The sequence below is a fragment of the Hemiscyllium ocellatum genome, chromosome 20, assembly GCF_020745735.1.
Source record: "Hemiscyllium ocellatum isolate sHemOce1 chromosome 20, sHemOce1.pat.X.cur, whole genome shotgun sequence".
In the NCBI taxonomy this organism is placed as follows: Eukaryota; Metazoa; Chordata; class Chondrichthyes; order Orectolobiformes; family Hemiscylliidae; genus Hemiscyllium; species Hemiscyllium ocellatum.
In genome coordinates this window covers 19,115,423-19,133,148 of record NC_083420.1, presented here as the reverse complement: position 1 = coordinate 19,133,148, position 17,726 = coordinate 19,115,423, and the positions used below count along the sequence as shown (strand labels likewise).

Below are 17,726 nucleotides of genomic sequence, written 5' to 3'. Positions count from 1 at the left end.
AACCTATGTTCAATTTTAATATACATAGTTTAGTCCTTTTTGTATATCAGAGTGGTTTGCAATGAACAGTGAGGTGAATTGACACATGAATAATAAAAATGTGAAAAAAACATCAGAAGTGTTAAAGGGACAATGGCACCAAAAAGCTTTTTGGAAAATTTGGTGAGACGAGAGATTATACTGTATGTAAGAAAAGGCATCAGAACACATTATGTTGTGGTGCTGAGACTAAGAAACCAAGTTGAAACTACTGAACAAACATGTTTCCACCCTTAAGTGGAGTCTTGAATACTGACAAAAAATGTCCCACTACAGTGGAAGTACTTTGTTCGGCTTGCAATGAATCATTCAATGTCTGTCTCCTTCTGAAGCCTTTCATGTAAAACAGACTTTTTTGTTAAACAGACTGACATTATTTTAAACAACGTTGCTGGAGTTCTATGAAGTACCTGCAATTTGTGGAGTTACTTACTGAATTTCTCAGAATTTTCAGTAGTGTATTCTATGACCGGGTCAAAGACATTGTTTGGCAGAAAGACAAGGGTTGAGCAGGGAGGGGACTGATTGAGTATTCAGTAGGGTTGGGTGGAGTGGACCCTTAGGTTGGAGGCCTCATGCAATTGGCCCTTCTCCAGCTGCAGATGGAGCACATACATTACTCACTTGGATTGCCCTCTGTGCCCCAGATGTTTCATCTATATTTAAGGCAGCTGCACAGTTGTGGGAAGAATGTTCTTATGGTTAACCCTAAGATCTGTAAGCAGAGCTCATGACCTGTGGAACAGCCTGTGCAGCTTATAGGCAAATAAGCAGAGGACAATAAAGTTTGGCACTACACTGCAACCTTGATTTTACTTCCTTCCATGCAATGATAGAAATTGTGAGGTTTATACATATTTTTATGCAAATTTTTTAGAGTTTCGATTTTGAACTAGTGGCATGTAGTCTATGTGCATGTGTGTGTGTGTGTGTGTGTTTGAGCGAGAAGAGCTATAATGATTCATTTGCAAGCATTTGTGTAGCTATGGTGATTATTTTTTTTAAAAACAGACATGAAAGATAATTGTTGGGGGATAATGGGAATTTATATACATTCACAAGTTTCTGAGTGAATAGGAATAACAATTATGCATTAGATTTCAGTCAATAGATTTTGGAATTTCTTTTCTGGCTCAGGGGAAACGCCCACAGCTTGAAGAAAGCCTTTTTGGGTTGGGCAGTTTTGCAAACGTTGCTGCTAAAAGTGAATCTGGAAGACTGTTGCTTCGAAAGTGAGATAGTTTAAAACTGTTAAGCAATTGGTTGCAATAGTGTAAAGAGTTAATTTGAAAATTCCGAACCAGAGCTCAATTGTATAAAGATTCAAAGAAGAGTTTATTAGATTCCAAGGACAGGGAATTGAGGGACACAGTAGATTAAGCTTTAAAGATGGGAAAGAGAAGGAATTATCTCTGGTGAGGATACGGCTTTGGGGTTATTTTACACCGCGTTTGAAATCTTTCAACTTGTGTTATACATAAATAGAAAAACGGAAATTGCTGGAAAAACTCAGGTCTGACAGCATCTGTGGAGAGGAAGGCGAATTAACATTGCAGTCCACTAATCCTTCTCCAGAACTGAAGACTCCAGCATGAGTCACTGGGGCCAAAATGTTAACTCTGTTCTCGTTCCACAGATGCTGCCAGACCTACTGAGTTTTTCCAACAATTTCTGTTTTTGTTTCTGATTTCTAGTATCTACATTCTTTTGTTTTTTTTATTTTTGCAAATTACTTGGTTTTAACTACTATATCTTCATTTCTTATGCATTTAAACTTACTTTAGCATTAAAAAAACTGCAGCATTGCACGTTTGTATTTCTGGGAAAGAAGACCGCATTCAAACCAAAAATACAAAATACAATCCATCAAGCCAGATTTCAGTCTGAGATCTGACTTGTCCAGCAATAACATCAGTTGGAATTGAAACAGCGTATGGAACGACAACAAGTTTCATTTACATGTAATCGTAACATAGCAATCCATGTCAAGGAGCTCCATAGGATTATCAAAAACATTGCCAAACTGAACCATACCAAAAGATATTAGGACAGGTGACCGAATGCATGGTAATGGAGGTAGATTTTACAGAGGGACTTAAAAGGACAAAAAAGCAGAAGAGAGATTTGAGAAGAGAATTCCGTAGCTCAGGGTCCAGGTAGCTGAGCACAGCTGAACAGTGATAGAATTCAGTGATGGGCAAGGGGTTAGAAATGCAGGAGTTCTGAGATATTTGTATATTAAGACACTAAGTACTCACAGGATTGATAAATACAACTGAATTAGGAGGCACAAAAAGGCTTGCTCCAAATGCTGTCAGGTGTTGTGTTAAGCACACGGCCATATCTGGTGTTGTATCTTCTAATGGTAAAATCCCATCAGTTTTCCAGCTCATTGCAGTCATATTGAAATACTGGCAGAGTGATGTGTAGACTCCGACAGCAACTTGAACAGAGGATGAGGTATAAAAGTTTGTGATATTCAAATAGTAATCTTTTGTTGTGTCATCAGTACTGGGGAAAAAAAAAATGAAATAAATAACCATTGGATGGTAAGCACTTTGATTATTACAGTTTAAATTTCAACAATCTGCCAATGTCCTTTTCTTACTCTATTACCTACATTCTGACCATGTCATAAGCAGATATCATAGACTATAGCTCATCCCACTCAGGAATAACCTATCAAATGACTGGGGTGGGTAGAGGGTGAACAATTGGGGGAACTGGTAAGGCTTGACAGATTTGCTTTTTTTCTGCCTCCACTGGTGTTTTATCAGCAACACGTTAGATGGAAACACACTGAGATCCATAAGAAGCAAATTATTCATCTTGTCTCACAAATACTGTAACTTTACAGGGTGGGAGAGGGCACACTATGTAGCAAAGCTTGTCAAGCAGTTTACAGGCTTGTGGTCAGATCATCATGCACCCTTGCCACTCCCCTCCCTCCACTGTACCTACTGCAGAAAGGCCTTCCTGTTTTGACTATTCTAACTCCCAACATGGCAGGGCCTATCTGTCTACAGCCAACACTTCTGCCTATTTGCCCTGCTCTGTGGGCTCCCATTGTTACCCTGCTGCAGTCCAGGACATAGCCACCTTTCTCAGTGGTGTTGCTGGGAGCTTAAGAGTTGCTAGGTATCTGAATGACTGGCAGCTCATGTAAGGTGGATACCTGGCTTTGAGCAGGCACAGAAGCCCATGAATTCAGGTGACTAATTGCCTAATGACTTCTGTATCTGATTGTGGCATGCAAACTCAATGGAAGTGGGGTTACTCTCCACAAGCTCTGTGCCGATGGAGTCACTCACTAAATCCCAGTATAGGGACGGTGATTTTCCCATCTGGGATTTTTTAGCTCACGGCATGGATTGCCAGCCCAGTCTTCTGGGAGACAAGCAACGTTGAAGGTAGCACAGGCACAGTGGGCAGGTTGAGGAGATGGGAGTTTTGCCTGTGTGGGCAATCTTCACATGCCTGAAGTTAGAATGTTACTGAGGGGAGTGGGAGACAGATGAAATGGAACAGTGCATTAGCTTAAGGAAACCGCATTTATATCTTTATGACTAGCACCAGCCATGACATTAGTCTTCAGAAGATAATCGTAGCCTTGGGTGACGATGACATGGTGTTAATGTCGTTAGTCTAGTAATCCGGCTGCCAAGCTACTCATCTGGAGCACAAGTTCAAACCTCACTACAGCTGCTGGAGGAATTTTAATTAATTGATAATGATGGCTATATAAACCATCATTGACATCCTTAAGAAAACCTGCCATCCATACCTGATCTGATCTACATGTGACTCCATTCTCTCAGAAACATCACCGATGTTTGACTGTTCTCTTAAGTGGAAGCCTGGCCACATCTTTGATGAAATGATAATAAAGCTTGCTTATAAAATTTAAAACTTGCATTGCCATGGACTGCAGCTTCATGTCTTTCTTAACTTCCTTCCTCCAAAATGTCATTAACCTCTGTGCAATCTCCTTAGAAACAGGGATTAAAAAGGCAAGGGTATGGTTGCCAGGAGATGGAGAATGACTTATGGATGAACATGCAATGACGTTCAAACCAGCTGCTCAGTTTTGCCAATCTTCCCAACTCCGTCAAATCATGCTGAACAAGTTTGTCTGGCAATTAAGAAGCAAACTTTTTCACATAAAGGACAATACATTTTCCCAATGAAAGCTCTCAGGCATTCCCTTACGGTAGTTTTGGGTTAATGTTAATTGCAGATTTTGATAGAAACATTTCAAAATACATATTTGAAGAAAGCTTACTCTGGTGACAAGAAGAAGGTGTAGAGCTTATGATCTGATCCTTTTACTGATTCTAAACCAATCTTCTTTCTGGCTTTGAAATTTTGCTCATTTGGGTTTGTTGAGTTGTGGAGGAGCACCAAAATGAAGGGCTCAGCTTCATTGGCAATGACAGCTCCTGAATCTGCAATAGAATTAACAGAAATACCACAATTATATTATGTAACGTGCTATCACATATGTGACGTGTTGCAACTGCAGAACTAGCAGCTCTTGCATGTCATTATATTCCAGGGAAAACATGTCTGTGATAAGTGTCTGCAGCTTAAGGAACATCAGCACAGAGTTCATGAGCTAAAGAACAAGCTGCAGACTGACTAGGGAGGGGCAAGTTACCTGGACCCTTTTTTCCAGAAGATGGCTGCATCCTGCAGGTTTGGGATTTATAATTTGGTCAGTGGTCAGGGAAAATATTGTGAGCCTGCAAGTAAAGCAGGTAAGAGGGCTCAGAGGAAAGCTATGCAGATACCTTGGCCTTTGAAACTGTCCAACAGGTCTGACGTACTGTCAGCTTGATGATTAGGGCAGGGGCAACAAAGCAAATGATCTTACAGACCATGGTTTCATCGTACAAGAAACCATTCAAGTAGGAAGACTGGAGGGTAGCAAACGTGGTGCCACTGTTTAAGAAGGGCGGTAAAGACAAGCCAGGGAACAACAGACCAGTGAGCCTGACCTCGGTGGTGGGCAAGCTATTGGAGAGAATCCTGAGGGACAGGATATAAATGTATTTGGAAAGGCAAGGACTGATTAGGGATAGTCAACATGGCTTTGTGCGTGGGAAATCATGTCTCACAAACCTGACTGAGTTTTTTGAAGAAGTAACAAAGAAAATTGATGAGGACAGAGCGGTAGATGTGATCTATATGGACTTCAGTAAGGTGTTTGACAAAGTTCCCCATGGGAGACTGATGAGCAAGGTTTGATCTCATGGGATAAAGGGAGAACTAGCCGTTTGGATACAGAACTGGCTCAAAGGCCAGAGGGTGGAGATGGAGAGTTGTTTTCCAGACTGGAGGTCTGTAACAGCTGAGTGCCACAAGGATTGGTGCTAGGTCCTCTACTTTTTGTCATTTACATAAATGATTTGGACGCGAGCATAAGAGGTATAGTTAGTAAGCATGTTTGCAGATGACACCAACATTGGAGGTGCAGTGGACAGCAAAGAGGGTTACCTCAGATTACAACAGGATCTGGACCAGATGGGCCTATGGGCTGAGAAGTGGCTGATGGAGTTTAATTCAGATAAATGCGAGGTGCTGCATTTTAGTAAAGCAAATCTTAGTAGGACTTACACACTTAATGGTAAGGTCCTAGGGAGTGTTGCTGAACAAATAATCCTTAGAGTGCAGGTTCATAACTCCTTGAAAGTGGAATTGCGGGTAGATAGGATAGTGAAGAAGGCGTTTGGTATGCTTTCCTTTATTGGTCAGAGTATTGAGTACAGGAATTGGGAGGTCATGTTGCGGCTGTACAGGACATTGGTTAGGCCACTGTTGGAATACTGCGTGCAATTCTGGTCTCCTGCCTATTGAAAGATGTTGTGAAACTTGAAAGGGTTCAGGAAAGATTTACGAGGATATTGCCAGGGTTGGAGGATTTGAGGTATAAAGAGATGAACAGGCTGGGGCTGTTTCCCCTGGAGCGTTGGAGGCCGAGGGGTGACTTTATAGAGGTTTACAAAATTATGAGGGGCATGGATAGGATAAATAGACAAAGTCTTTTCCCTGGGATTAGGGAGTCCAGAACTAGAGGGCATAGGTTTAGGGTGAGAGGGGAAAGATATAAAAGAGACCAAAGGGGCAACCTTTTCACGCAGAGGGTGGTACGTGTATGGAATGAGCTGCCAGAAGAAGTGGTGGAGGCTGGCACAATTGCAACATTTAAGAGCCATTTGGATGGGTACATGAATAGGAAGGGTTTGGAGGGATATGGGCCGAGTGCTGGCAGGTGGGACTAGATTGGGTTGGGATATCTGGTCGGCATGGAAGGGTTGGACTGAAGAGTCTGTTTCCATGCTGTACATCTCTATGACTCTAGGGGAAGCAAAAAAGAATGTAGTGGGTATAGGGGACTGTACAGTGAGAGAGGCTGACACATTTCCCTGCAGCAAGGAGCAAGGGTGCAGAAGTAAAAACTGAAAATGCTGTTGAAACTCTGCAGGTCTGGCAGTTGAAACTCTGCAGGTCTGGCAGCATCAGTAGAGAGAGAAATAGAGTTGCTATTTGAATCCAATGACTTCTCTCAAACTGGAGAGTTCAAACAGTTGTTTTACCATGGTTTGGGACATCTGCTCAGGACTGGTGAGGAACCTCCAAGGCAATAGGAAGGATTCTTTTCCTTTCTTATGGTGGGGATGGGGCTCATCAATCTATGGGACTCATTTCCTCAGAAAACTGTGTAAGCAAAGTCTTTGAATATTTTTAAAGGCAGAGGTAAGTTCTTGATGAGAAAGGGGGAGCGTGGGCTGAAAGAACATCTGGGTAGATGAGAAGGTGGAATAATCAGATCAGCCATGATTTTACTGAATGCCAGAGCAGATTTAAGGTGACCCCTATTCCGACTGTTTATATATCCTCTTGTCCTCTTTAGAATTATCTCAATTTTCTTATACATACCGTTTAAAACTGTGTATGTGACTTGAATGTGAAGCCCAGCCTTTTCATTCAAATTTCCAGAGGTGACATTCACAGTTATTGATCTCCTCGCGGCAATAACAGTTGTATTAACAGTGACATTTCTGATGGCAGAGTTGGTCGACACGCTAACAGTAATGGCCTTCTCTGAACCCAAGCTTTCAATGGGGATCTGCGACCCATTGTCAGTCTTGAACTCAATGGAAGCCACTTTGCTGGAAATGGTGTAATTCTTTATGTAGCCATAAGGAAAGGGATTGGAGTCCACGAGGAACATGACCTGTGTTACATCACTAAGGTTGGAAAATATGCTGTTGAAGGATGGCGGGATGGAGAACTGGCAGCCTGACTTGTTGGCAAAGCACAGCAGATGGCCAGGGTCAGCCCTCTTGCCCTGTGCCCACATCCTTGCACCCGACACACTCAAAGGTTCTTCATTCAGGACCCGTGTACCCATCAGTATCTGCATCAATTTCATGGACAGATCATAGGCCTTTGTCGCCACCAATTCGGGTTTGTACATAGATGGCCTGGAGACCTTATTCATCACTGGAACCAACTGATTAGTCATATCGATCAGACCTCCTATAGAACAAACAAATTGCAATGTGAAAGACATTCATTCAGTAGCATTGTCTGCTGCTAGGAAAATGGTTGAGAGAATGATTCCCCTCCTGTACATTGTTGACATTAGAGAAAATGTGATTCCATAAAGTGAAGATACTAAGTTGCCGACTTGTTTTACATCTTTGCGCAAAGCTGAGACCTTTTTTTAATTTTTGAGAAAGACCAATGCAGTCCAATCGGATCTCAATGTTCACTATATTTGCCACAAGGTACAAAACACACACAAAGAATGGGCAAGTTTTGTCACAATCTCCCAAGGATGATGTGGGATAGAGGAACAAGAATAAAGGTGAACAGTAGTGTACTGCATTGTGACAGCAGTTCTGTCAAAAAATAGTATTAGTAGCAGCATCTAATCAGTACATAGTGTTTAGTTGTAATGTAGCAATTAATGTATGTCAACATGTTTTCACTTCTTTAACAGAGGCCTTACTACTTCATAGCATAATTAAGTCAGGCTCCAAATTTTCTTTAATGTAAGGGATTGTTTCTCCTGTAGGACATTATCAAGGACCTTAGGCTCATCCGAGAGAACGAGATCTTTCTGGACAGCATGGATTTATGAAGGGGAAATCATGCTTGACTAATCTTCTGGAATGTTTCGAGGATATAACTCTGAAGATGGACGAGGGAGATCCAGTAGATGTAGTGTACCTGGACTTTCAGAAAGCTTTTGATAAAGTCCCACATAGGAGGTTAGTGAGCAAAATTACGCGCATGGCATTGGGGGCAAAGTACTAATTTGGATTGAAAATTGGTTGGCTGATAGGAAACAAAGGGTAGTGATAAACGGCTCCATTTCGGAATGGCACGCAGTGACCAGTGGGTACCGCAGGGATCAGTACTGGGACCGCAGCTTTTTACAATATATGTTAATGATATAGAAGATGGTATTAGTAATAACATTAGCAAATTTGCTGATGATACTAAGCTGGGAGGCAGGGTGAAATCTGATGATGTTAGGAGATTACAGGGTGACTTGGATATGTTAGGTGAGTGGGCAGAGGCATGGCAGATGCAGTTTTATGTGGATAAATGTATGATTATCCACTTTGGTGGCAAGAACAGGAAGGCAGATTACTACCTAAATGGAATCAATTCAGGTAAAGGGGCAGTACAGAGAGATCTGGGTGTTCTTGTACACCAGTCAATGAAGGTAAGCATGCAGGTACAGCAGGTAGTGAAGAAGGCTAATAGCATGCTGGCCTTCATAACAAGAGGGATTAAGTACAGAAGCAAAGAGGTTCTTCTGCAGCTGTACATGGCCCTGGTGAGACCATATTTGGAGTACAGTGTGCAGTTCTGGTCTCCAAATTTGAGGAAAGACATTCTGGCTATTGAGGGAGTGCAGCGTAGGTTCACGAGGTCAATTCCTGGAATGACGGGATTACCTTACACTGAAAGACTGGAGCAACTGGGTTGTATACCCTTGAGTTTAGAAGACTGAGAGAGGATTTGATTGAGACATAGATTATTATTAAAGGATTGGACACTCTGGAGGCAGGAAACATTGTTTCCGCTGATGGGTGAGTGCCGAACCAGAGGACACAGCTTAAAAATACGGGGTAGACCATTTAGGACAGAGATGAGGAGAAACTTCTTCACCCAGAGAGTGGTGGCTGTGTGGAATGCACTGCCCCAGAGGGCAGTGGAGGCCCAATCTCTGGATTCATTTATGAAAGAGTTGGATAGAGCTCTCAAGGATAGTGGAATCAAGGGTTATGGAGATAAGACAGGAACAGGATACTGATTAAGGATGATCAACCATGATCATATTGAATGGTGGTGCAGGGTCAAAGGACAGAATGGCCTACTCCTGCACCTATTGTCTATCTACTTTGGTCGGACAAGTTGGAACCACATCCTTGGTAGAATATGCCACTGCAGAATCCAAATGTCAATCTTATTGAAATCTCTCACCTTGATGAAGAGCATCAATTTGCTATGTGTGTGTTGAGTGGCAACAGTATTGGACAACACTGATTTACACCCACAATCACTTTATAACTATACTTGTGTTTCCATTTACCAGAATTTTGAACTTACCCACAGTGACAAGGATATTATCCCCAATGGAGGTGGGTGTCATTTTACCCTGTCCAGTTTCCTTTTGGAGAACTGCTATCATGTTGTCCAGGGCAAACAATGTCTGGTTCTGACATTTGCTACAAATTAATTCTTTGCTGATGACCTGGCAAAAAGAACAAAAGAAAAGTGATTAAAGGATGAGTCAAACTTTTCCTAAGATCTTCCAGAATCCTTTCATCTCAGTAACATGTTGCAACTAATCTTAGGAAAGGCACTCGAAAGGTTTGCTAGCCCTCAAAGGTTAATTCAGCTAAAACCAATCCACTAAATTATTCAAGCAATGAATTACAAAACTGAAAAATTTTCCAATTCCTCAAATAATGCAGTTCATGTCCATGTACAGCAAGATTAGACCAACATCTGGATTTAGCTGATAAGAGGTAAGTAACACTCATACCACCCAAGTACTGGGTAATTAACATTTCAAAGAGCGAGAATCTAACCATTCACCCCTTTATGTTCAAATGGCACTACTATCATTGAATCCCCCACTATCAACATCCTTGGGGTTACCAATAACAAGAAATTGGAGTGAGAGCGAAGGATCTTCAAGGAGAACCGTTACTGGTGTTTTTGAATCTGTAGTCTGTACTATTTGTCCTGTTCAGTTCTGAACTCTGCTGGTTTAAAGGTGGTCAGGAGTCCATGTGGGTTGAGCTCTATTCCTGACGAAGGGTTTTTGCCCGAAATGTTGATTTTCCTGCTCCTTGGATGCTGCCTGACCCGATGTGCTTTTCCAGCATCACTCTAATCTAGACTGGTTTCCAGTATCTGCAGTCCTTGTTTTCACCAAGAAAATGAAGTGGACTGGCCATAGTAATACTGTAGCTACAAGAACAGAGGGCAGAGGCTGGAAATTTTGTGATGAGCAACTTCCCTCATGTCTCCTGATGTATGTCCATTATCCACAAGGCACAATTCCGGAAGTTGACAGAATACTCTTCACGTGTCTCCATGGTTGCAGATCCAATAACACTCAAGAGGCTCAATAACATTCTGGACACAAGAATTCTGCTTGATTAGCACTCATACAATCATCTTCAATATTCACTCCCTTCGCTCTGATGCATGATGGCAGCAGTGTGTACTTTTCACAAAATGCACTGCAGGCACTCACCACAGCTCCTTCAACACCACCTTCCAAACATGCTTCCTTTCCTACTCAGAAGCACAAGCACAGCAGACACATAGGTATACCCCCATCTGCAAGTTCCTCTCCAAGCCGTATGTCATCTTGACCAGGCTCAAAGAGCCAAATGGTTTCCTTCCCTGCTGTATGGTCCTATGATATTCAAAAATTATTAATGAATTTGCTTCTACCATCTTCTCAGGCAGTGCAGATGGTAGATATATGTCATGTCAAAAAAAACTCCCCTATTCTGTGGTTCTTTTGCCAAAATCATGTCATTTTAAACTTAAACCACTTAATTGCACTCTCTGAATGAATTTCCAAGTGATCGCTCCTGTTTGATGAGGTTACTAAAGGCACTATTTTTTATTCTTGAGATAGAAAATGAGCAAGTTCTTACCGTACACTGTGCCAATGCTGCAGAAATCTGCTGGATGTCATCCACAGTGCTGACCTCCAAGGAAGTAAGGGCCAACGTGATGTTACTGCGGATGTTAATCCTGCTAATTGTGTCATTTGTCCACACCTTTTCAAAGACTTTGCTTCTCTCGTACTGCAGGGGACATATTTAAAACATGAAATTGACATAATTTAGTAATGATCAGATGAGGTATTAACACTTCTTATTGCAGGCTAATGTCTGGCTCAAGTGTAACAGACCTCATGCCATCTTCACACCTCGTGTTCAATGATCTTTTAGACTGGAACTTCCTGTTATAGGGCTGTAAATTGCTCAAATCTTTGTAATTTTTGCTCATTTTTCTACTTGTTTGTTACAAGTTCAGCCCAGATTAAAGTACATTCTACAAGCTATGATTTCAGCCTTCTTTTAGTTCATTTATGTTTCAAATGTAAGTGCCGCCAGAATTTTACTGCCATACTTAATTACCCTTAAGGAAGTCTGGCTGATGCACCTTAAACCAGGCACAAATCTCAAATTCCTTCCCTAATCCTCAATGCCCCACAGCTCAAACTTTCACTCTGTGTGTCACATCCTGAAACCCACCTCTCTGACCAAGCTTTTAGTCATCTGTCCTAATATGTCCTTATGTGGTTTGGTGTCAAAGCACGTCACATAACACTTCTATGAAGTTTCTTGGGGGAATCTGTTAAAGGTGCCATATAACTAAAACTTGTATCAAAATAATTTTGGCAAAGGTTTTTACAAATTATTCTGATTTGATATGATGGGAGTGAATTCTTCCCATTAATAACTTAAAGTAAATATATAAGATCTACATGGTTTCCCACTCAAGTTACTAGCAGGAAGGACTTCCTGCTAGTATGAGATTAGGAAATGGTTGTGAGGCTGGTGGCAAATAGATTTGGGACACTCTTGTGTTGTGTTCTGGAACCTGACTGATAGCTATTAGCTCGCTTTGAAGGAGGCAGCACAGGTCTCATAATAAAAATGGCACATAATATCATACTAACTCTTGGCCTTACTTGTCAAGCCCATGTGAATGCCTAGTGTAGGAAGAGGGCAGCTGATACCTCTTCTGATACATGTCTCAACTCTGGAAATTACCAGAAATATATTTGATAAACATTGCTGTGTCATTTATTAAGTTTCATGCTCTTTATGAGATGGTGCAAAAGCCTCAGACATTGCTTATGCTACTGATACTTCTCACTTAATTTAGCAATACAAGCTTGTATATATCTTGTCCTGTTAAGGTTGTGAATGCCCTAAGGCATCACAGAGGAGAATAGTCAAAAATCTCCAGAGATGGCAGCATCAGGAACAGTGACCCAAAGAGGGTAGTTTTAAGAGGAGAGATTTAGGTATTTGATTGTAAATTAAGTGGCTAGGTAGCTGAAGGCAAGGCCATCAAAGGCAATAATAAGATAGTGGAAGAAATTAGTGAGCAGTACCCTACCTCATTGAGCACTGTGACCAGGGCAAGGGCATACTCCACAGTAGGCTGTGGATCACCTTGTTTCAACAGCTCCTGCAGTTTAGTCTCAGTCTCGAGCTTCATCCAGTCAGTGAAACTTTGGAACCCTTCAGGAGTATTTGTTATATTAATAACCACGGACCTGCAGATACCAATGGCAACAGTGGATTAAATACCTTGTCATGCAAACTTGGAAGCAGAAAAAGCTTACTGGAAATACTATCAACAATCATGCTCAGTCAGCTCCATTGTCCACTCTTTCCAACTACTTACTCTTGAATGGCAGAACAGAGCCCTAAATTTGAAGATATTAATGCCAGGCTCAAATCCTCCAAATTAGAATCTAAACCAAAAGAGCTGCGGATGCTGTACAAAACTAGAAATTGCTGGAAAAGCTCAGCAGGTCTGGCAGCATCTATGGAGAGAAATCAGAGTGAACGTTTTGGGTCAAGTGACCCTTCCTCAGAACTGAGCTTTCATAGTAATTTCTGTTTGTCCACAAATTAGTAGGATGTCATCTGATTATAACATTGTATGGGTGAAAAATACTCTTCTGCTCATTTGATCTAATTTGCGCTAATGCTATCCTATTGTTTTTCCAAAGCAATACTCAGCTATATTTTAAGTTCAACTCCCTACCTCTCGCAGCTTTTCCTGGCAATGGGACCCCTATGTTAATCTCTCCCACTATTCGAAAAGTAGTAACAAAACCTCAAGACAAGAGACATCAACTAATCAAAACTCCAGTGACAACTTGATTCAGTATGATGATTACAAAATAAACTTTAACTTGGAACATCACTGAGGTTTAGCCTTAAATTTAAATTTGAAACTAATGCAAACTATGTGTAAAGAAAGTAGCTTAAATAGAAATGCTCTCTCATTTTTATGATACAAAGTCATATAATTTTATTACATTATATTGTATTGAAGCACTTGGGATTTTTGGATAACATACTTCAATTCAACATCATTCATTGCAAATAATTATGACACACTCTTATTCAAAAACAATTAAGTCCAATGAAAATATAGATACTACCACCTACTTACCGGTTCAGAGCTATTACAGAGGCTCCCTGCTGGTTCTGAACAGTGACAGCAATGTAAGCAATGAATTGATTTGAGCTAAAGCCAGGGGGAAGGACTGCACTGTACTCAGATCTGCTGCCTTTATACACATAGAACTCATCACAGTGAGTTCCTCCAACACCACAGCGAGTAAGGATGAAGCTATACACGAGAGGAATCCCAGTAGTCTCCCAACCTACAAAACATAAAGCTAGATCACTGAAAGTAATCTTTAAAACCTGTGTAAATCTCATGTTGGGGCTGGTTTGTAAACATGGATAAAAATCAGCTCAAAGAAAAAAACTGATGAGTCGCTTAATATTAGATGTATGCCTTAATATCCGAAACTCAATCTTTGTTTTGTAGACAGGCAATACTTATACGAGTCTGTACTATTGAGACCAATTCAATTGTAAAATAGTGGGAGACTTTTCAACTTGCCCACCAACTCAGACAGTAAGAAGTTGGATCTAGAGATAAGGTTCTACGCTGACAGAACCAAACCATTATCAGGTATGATGGATGACAGGTCCAGAAGTTAGGAGGGTTTGTTGGGTCATGATGGAGAGGAGTGAGGGTACACCAGCAAGGTTGGACTTTTGGGAGGGGTAGGGGTGTCAGGGTAGGCGTAATTGAACTGGTCAGTGGGTCCGTTTACAGTTTAACCTACAGCTAGAATGGTTTTTAAAATATTTTTCATCTCCTGAATTACTATTAATATTAATGAGCCAAGACTTTCCAAAGTTTCCAGATGTAAGGATCTTTGTCAGAGGGTTCCAGACAGAGGGGAATTACCCTTATAGAAGTTTCAATTTCCTGCAGAATTCCTCTGGGTCTGCTGCATTGGAAATTCCACATGGTTACAATGTGAAATTCCAGTCTATGCTGCTACAATGGCCCTTGAAATATCAGGGTTCACGAGAAATGTTACCAGACCCTTTCTGGAGGCATCAACTTTTATCTTATCCACTCTCTGGGCTGACTTGCACGACACTAACTCCCTTGGTCCAAAGACGGTTATGGGTTACACAACACGAATCGGAACCTTCGACCCAACTAGTCCACAATGACTATGTACCCACCGAAACTTGTCCCATCTGCCTGCATTTAGCCCATATCCCTCCAAACCTTTCCTACTCATACACTTATCCAAAAATCATTTAAACGTTAACTGTACCTGAATCCACCACATCTTCTGGCAGTTCATTCCATACACTAACCACTCTGTGTAGAGTGGTTGCCCCTCATGTCCTTTTTAAATCTTTCTGCTCTCACCTTAAAAATATGCTCCTTTGTTTTGAAATCCCTCACCTCATTGTTCACCTTATCTATGCCCCTCATGATTTTATAAACCTCTACAAGGTCACCCATCAATCTCTCTCACTCCAGTGAAATAAGTTCCAGCCTATTTTTAGAACTCAAACCTTCCATTCCAGTTAATGTCCTGGTAAATCTTTTCCGAACCTTCTCCAGTTTATTATCCTTCTATAACAGGGTGACTAGAACTGCACAGTACTCCAGAAGAGGCCTCACCAATGTTCTGTATAACTTCAACTTCTATACTCAAAGGTCTGTCCCAACTTCTTTACTCAAAGGTCTGTCCCAACTTCTATACTCAAAGGTCTGAGCAATCAAGGCCAGCATGCTCAATGTTTTCTTAACCACCCTGTCTACCTCCAATGCAAATCTCAAGGTTTATGACCTGAAACCCAAGGTCTCATATCCAGGGCTTTACCATTAATTGTATTGAATCCATAAGCTGAGAATAGTACCAAGGAAGTGCAGCATTTGTGGACATTAAGCCAAGGCTCTGGCCTACGGCAAAAAGAAGAGGTTGTGATTAACTAATCCTTTGTCCATATGCCATTCATGGAACCTTGCTTTGTAAAGCTCATTGGCGCATCACAAGAGACATTTACATGAAGTACTTTGAGATGTCGCTGAAAAATATGAAACACCTTTGAACTGTTATAGAAGTAACCAAGGCAATTGAGAAATACTGGGGACATTGCTACCCAAGTCCTGATAAAGAAATTAATTACCTCTTAAATTTGCTCAGCCTGGGACTTACCTGTACATGTAAAGGTGACGCTGGTAGTCAAAGCACAGATGTTTTCTGTTGGAAAAATCACACAGTCACCTCCAGAAGGAAGGTGAATCGGTGGGATATATATAGATGCAAACCCCACGTTTTCCATCAAAGGATCAGTGACATTCAGGCTAAATGTGTACCCATCTCCATCCTCCAGAACCCCGTGTCTCATGACTAGGTTCATTCCAGTGCTCCCAGTAGAAGTGGTGGCATTGTCTAGGGTGAGCAACTGCTTCTTGGAGTTTTCTACTTTCCACTGTTAGGATAAGGAAACAGTCAGATTAAAGATCACGTGAAAGACACTTCTGAATGGTGATTTGCCTGGGGATGCTGAAATTCTAACAGTGATAACAAATGATCCAATTACTGTTTGCAATAATAAGTGGGTGATGTAAGTGGTAAGGATTGGACAGCTTCTGAAAAATTGTATCTAGGAGTCCAATGCATGGTCAGATTCAGAGATGAATGATCTTTCTGACCTTACTTTGCTTTATGCCTTTACTAGTATTTGAGATTTTCTTGATGTGCTTGTTTGGTAGGCAACTGTTGTTAGCAGCTTCTGGTGATTATGTTGCTGGAGGGAACTGTCACATGAAATTCCTTTTAAGTGCAGAATTGGGATCATGGTGGCCTCAATGGAAGCCATTAGCATTGAACCATTTGGCATTTTCTGCCTGTGTGAAGCTGGACTGACCCAACTCATTCCAATGATCTTGTATTCTTCCTTGAACATGCTTTCCTTGAAAACAGATCTACCATTTGAAGCAGCTGCAATAAACTCTTCCAAATTGGAATCCGTTTGTGAAGACCTGGATTGTACAGGTGGACATATTTCTGGACTCTTCAAAAGATGAAGTTCTACCTGAAAGCATCCTACTGGTTCCTACCTTGTGAATTGCTTCCACATGGACAATAATTCAGCCAAAAACGATAACAGTTGATGTTCTCTATTAGACATTTAGGAAATGGAACAAGAGAGATCGATTGAGGTGGACTTGAGGGCTAGAATGTATTCTATTTCCCTGCATCTAACTTGACCAACTAAAATAATCGATTCACTGTGAAATAGGTAATTCACTGAAAGCACAAAGTGATTGTTAACTACACCCCAGTATTTCTGTACTAAGTTAGAAGCAGCACACACGTTTGCTCTTACCACATATTGAGGACTGCTTTCACAGTTGCTGCAACTTCCAGATAAGGAAATATAAGAGCTTTTGCTCACTCCATAGACCTCCTGCGCTTTACAGGAGACACACTCCAGTGACACCAGTGGTGAGCTGCCTCCCTTCACCGAAATCTGTCAGGATGAATTTTTAAAAAGCAGTTAATCGCGTAGAGAAGCTACAGTTGTTCACTTTGCTTAAGAGAAATTTTAATAGAATTGATGAAAATGAATGGCTTTGACAAAGAAAAATGAGAGGTCGGTTTGCTCAGTTGGCTCGATGGCTGTTTTGTAATTCAGAATGACACCAACAATGTGAGTTCAATTCCCACACCAGTGGAGGTTACAATGAAGGACTCTCCTTCTCAACCTCTCCCTCCCCACCTGAGGCACAGTGACCCTCATGTTACACCACCAGTCATCTCCCTCTGGAACTATGACAACTTTATGTTTAATGGGCCAAATGGCCATCTCTGGTCCTGTTGTAATCGATGTTGCTACATATTTAAGTACCAGCAGATATGCAAGTGTCAGCCACATGCTACAGCATATTTTCTAGACCTTCTAATCCATAAGCATGGATACTACTACTGCATCATAAGACATCTCTAAAATAAGAATATCCTTCTCTCTCGGGTAGGAGGCAGTGTTTGAGTTCTA

The 17,726-nt window shown here is 41.3% G+C and overlaps 1 protein-coding gene across 1 annotated transcript in view; it reads right to left on the bottom strand.

Annotated features, from left to right (window-relative positions):
• The window catches only part of pkd1a (polycystic kidney disease 1a), a 188,922-nt gene that overhangs the window by 59,157 nt on the left and 112,039 nt on the right, over window positions 1–17,726 (bottom strand). Inside the window, exons 18-26 of the mRNA XM_060840959.1 lie at window positions 17,058–17,201; window positions 15,881–16,157; window positions 13,792–14,005; window positions 12,721–12,880; window positions 11,241–11,393; window positions 9,670–9,814; window positions 6,979–7,581; window positions 4,322–4,484; window positions 2,298–2,550 (exon numbers count right to left, since the gene is read on the bottom strand). Of these exons, the coding sequence (XP_060696942.1) occupies window positions 2,298–2,550; window positions 4,322–4,484; window positions 6,979–7,581; window positions 9,670–9,814; window positions 11,241–11,393; window positions 12,721–12,880; window positions 13,792–14,005; window positions 15,881–16,157; window positions 17,058–17,201 (2,112 nt within the window). The remainder of the gene's footprint in view (window positions 1–2,297; window positions 2,551–4,321; window positions 4,485–6,978; window positions 7,582–9,669; window positions 9,815–11,240; window positions 11,394–12,720; window positions 12,881–13,791; window positions 14,006–15,880; window positions 16,158–17,057; window positions 17,202–17,726) is intronic.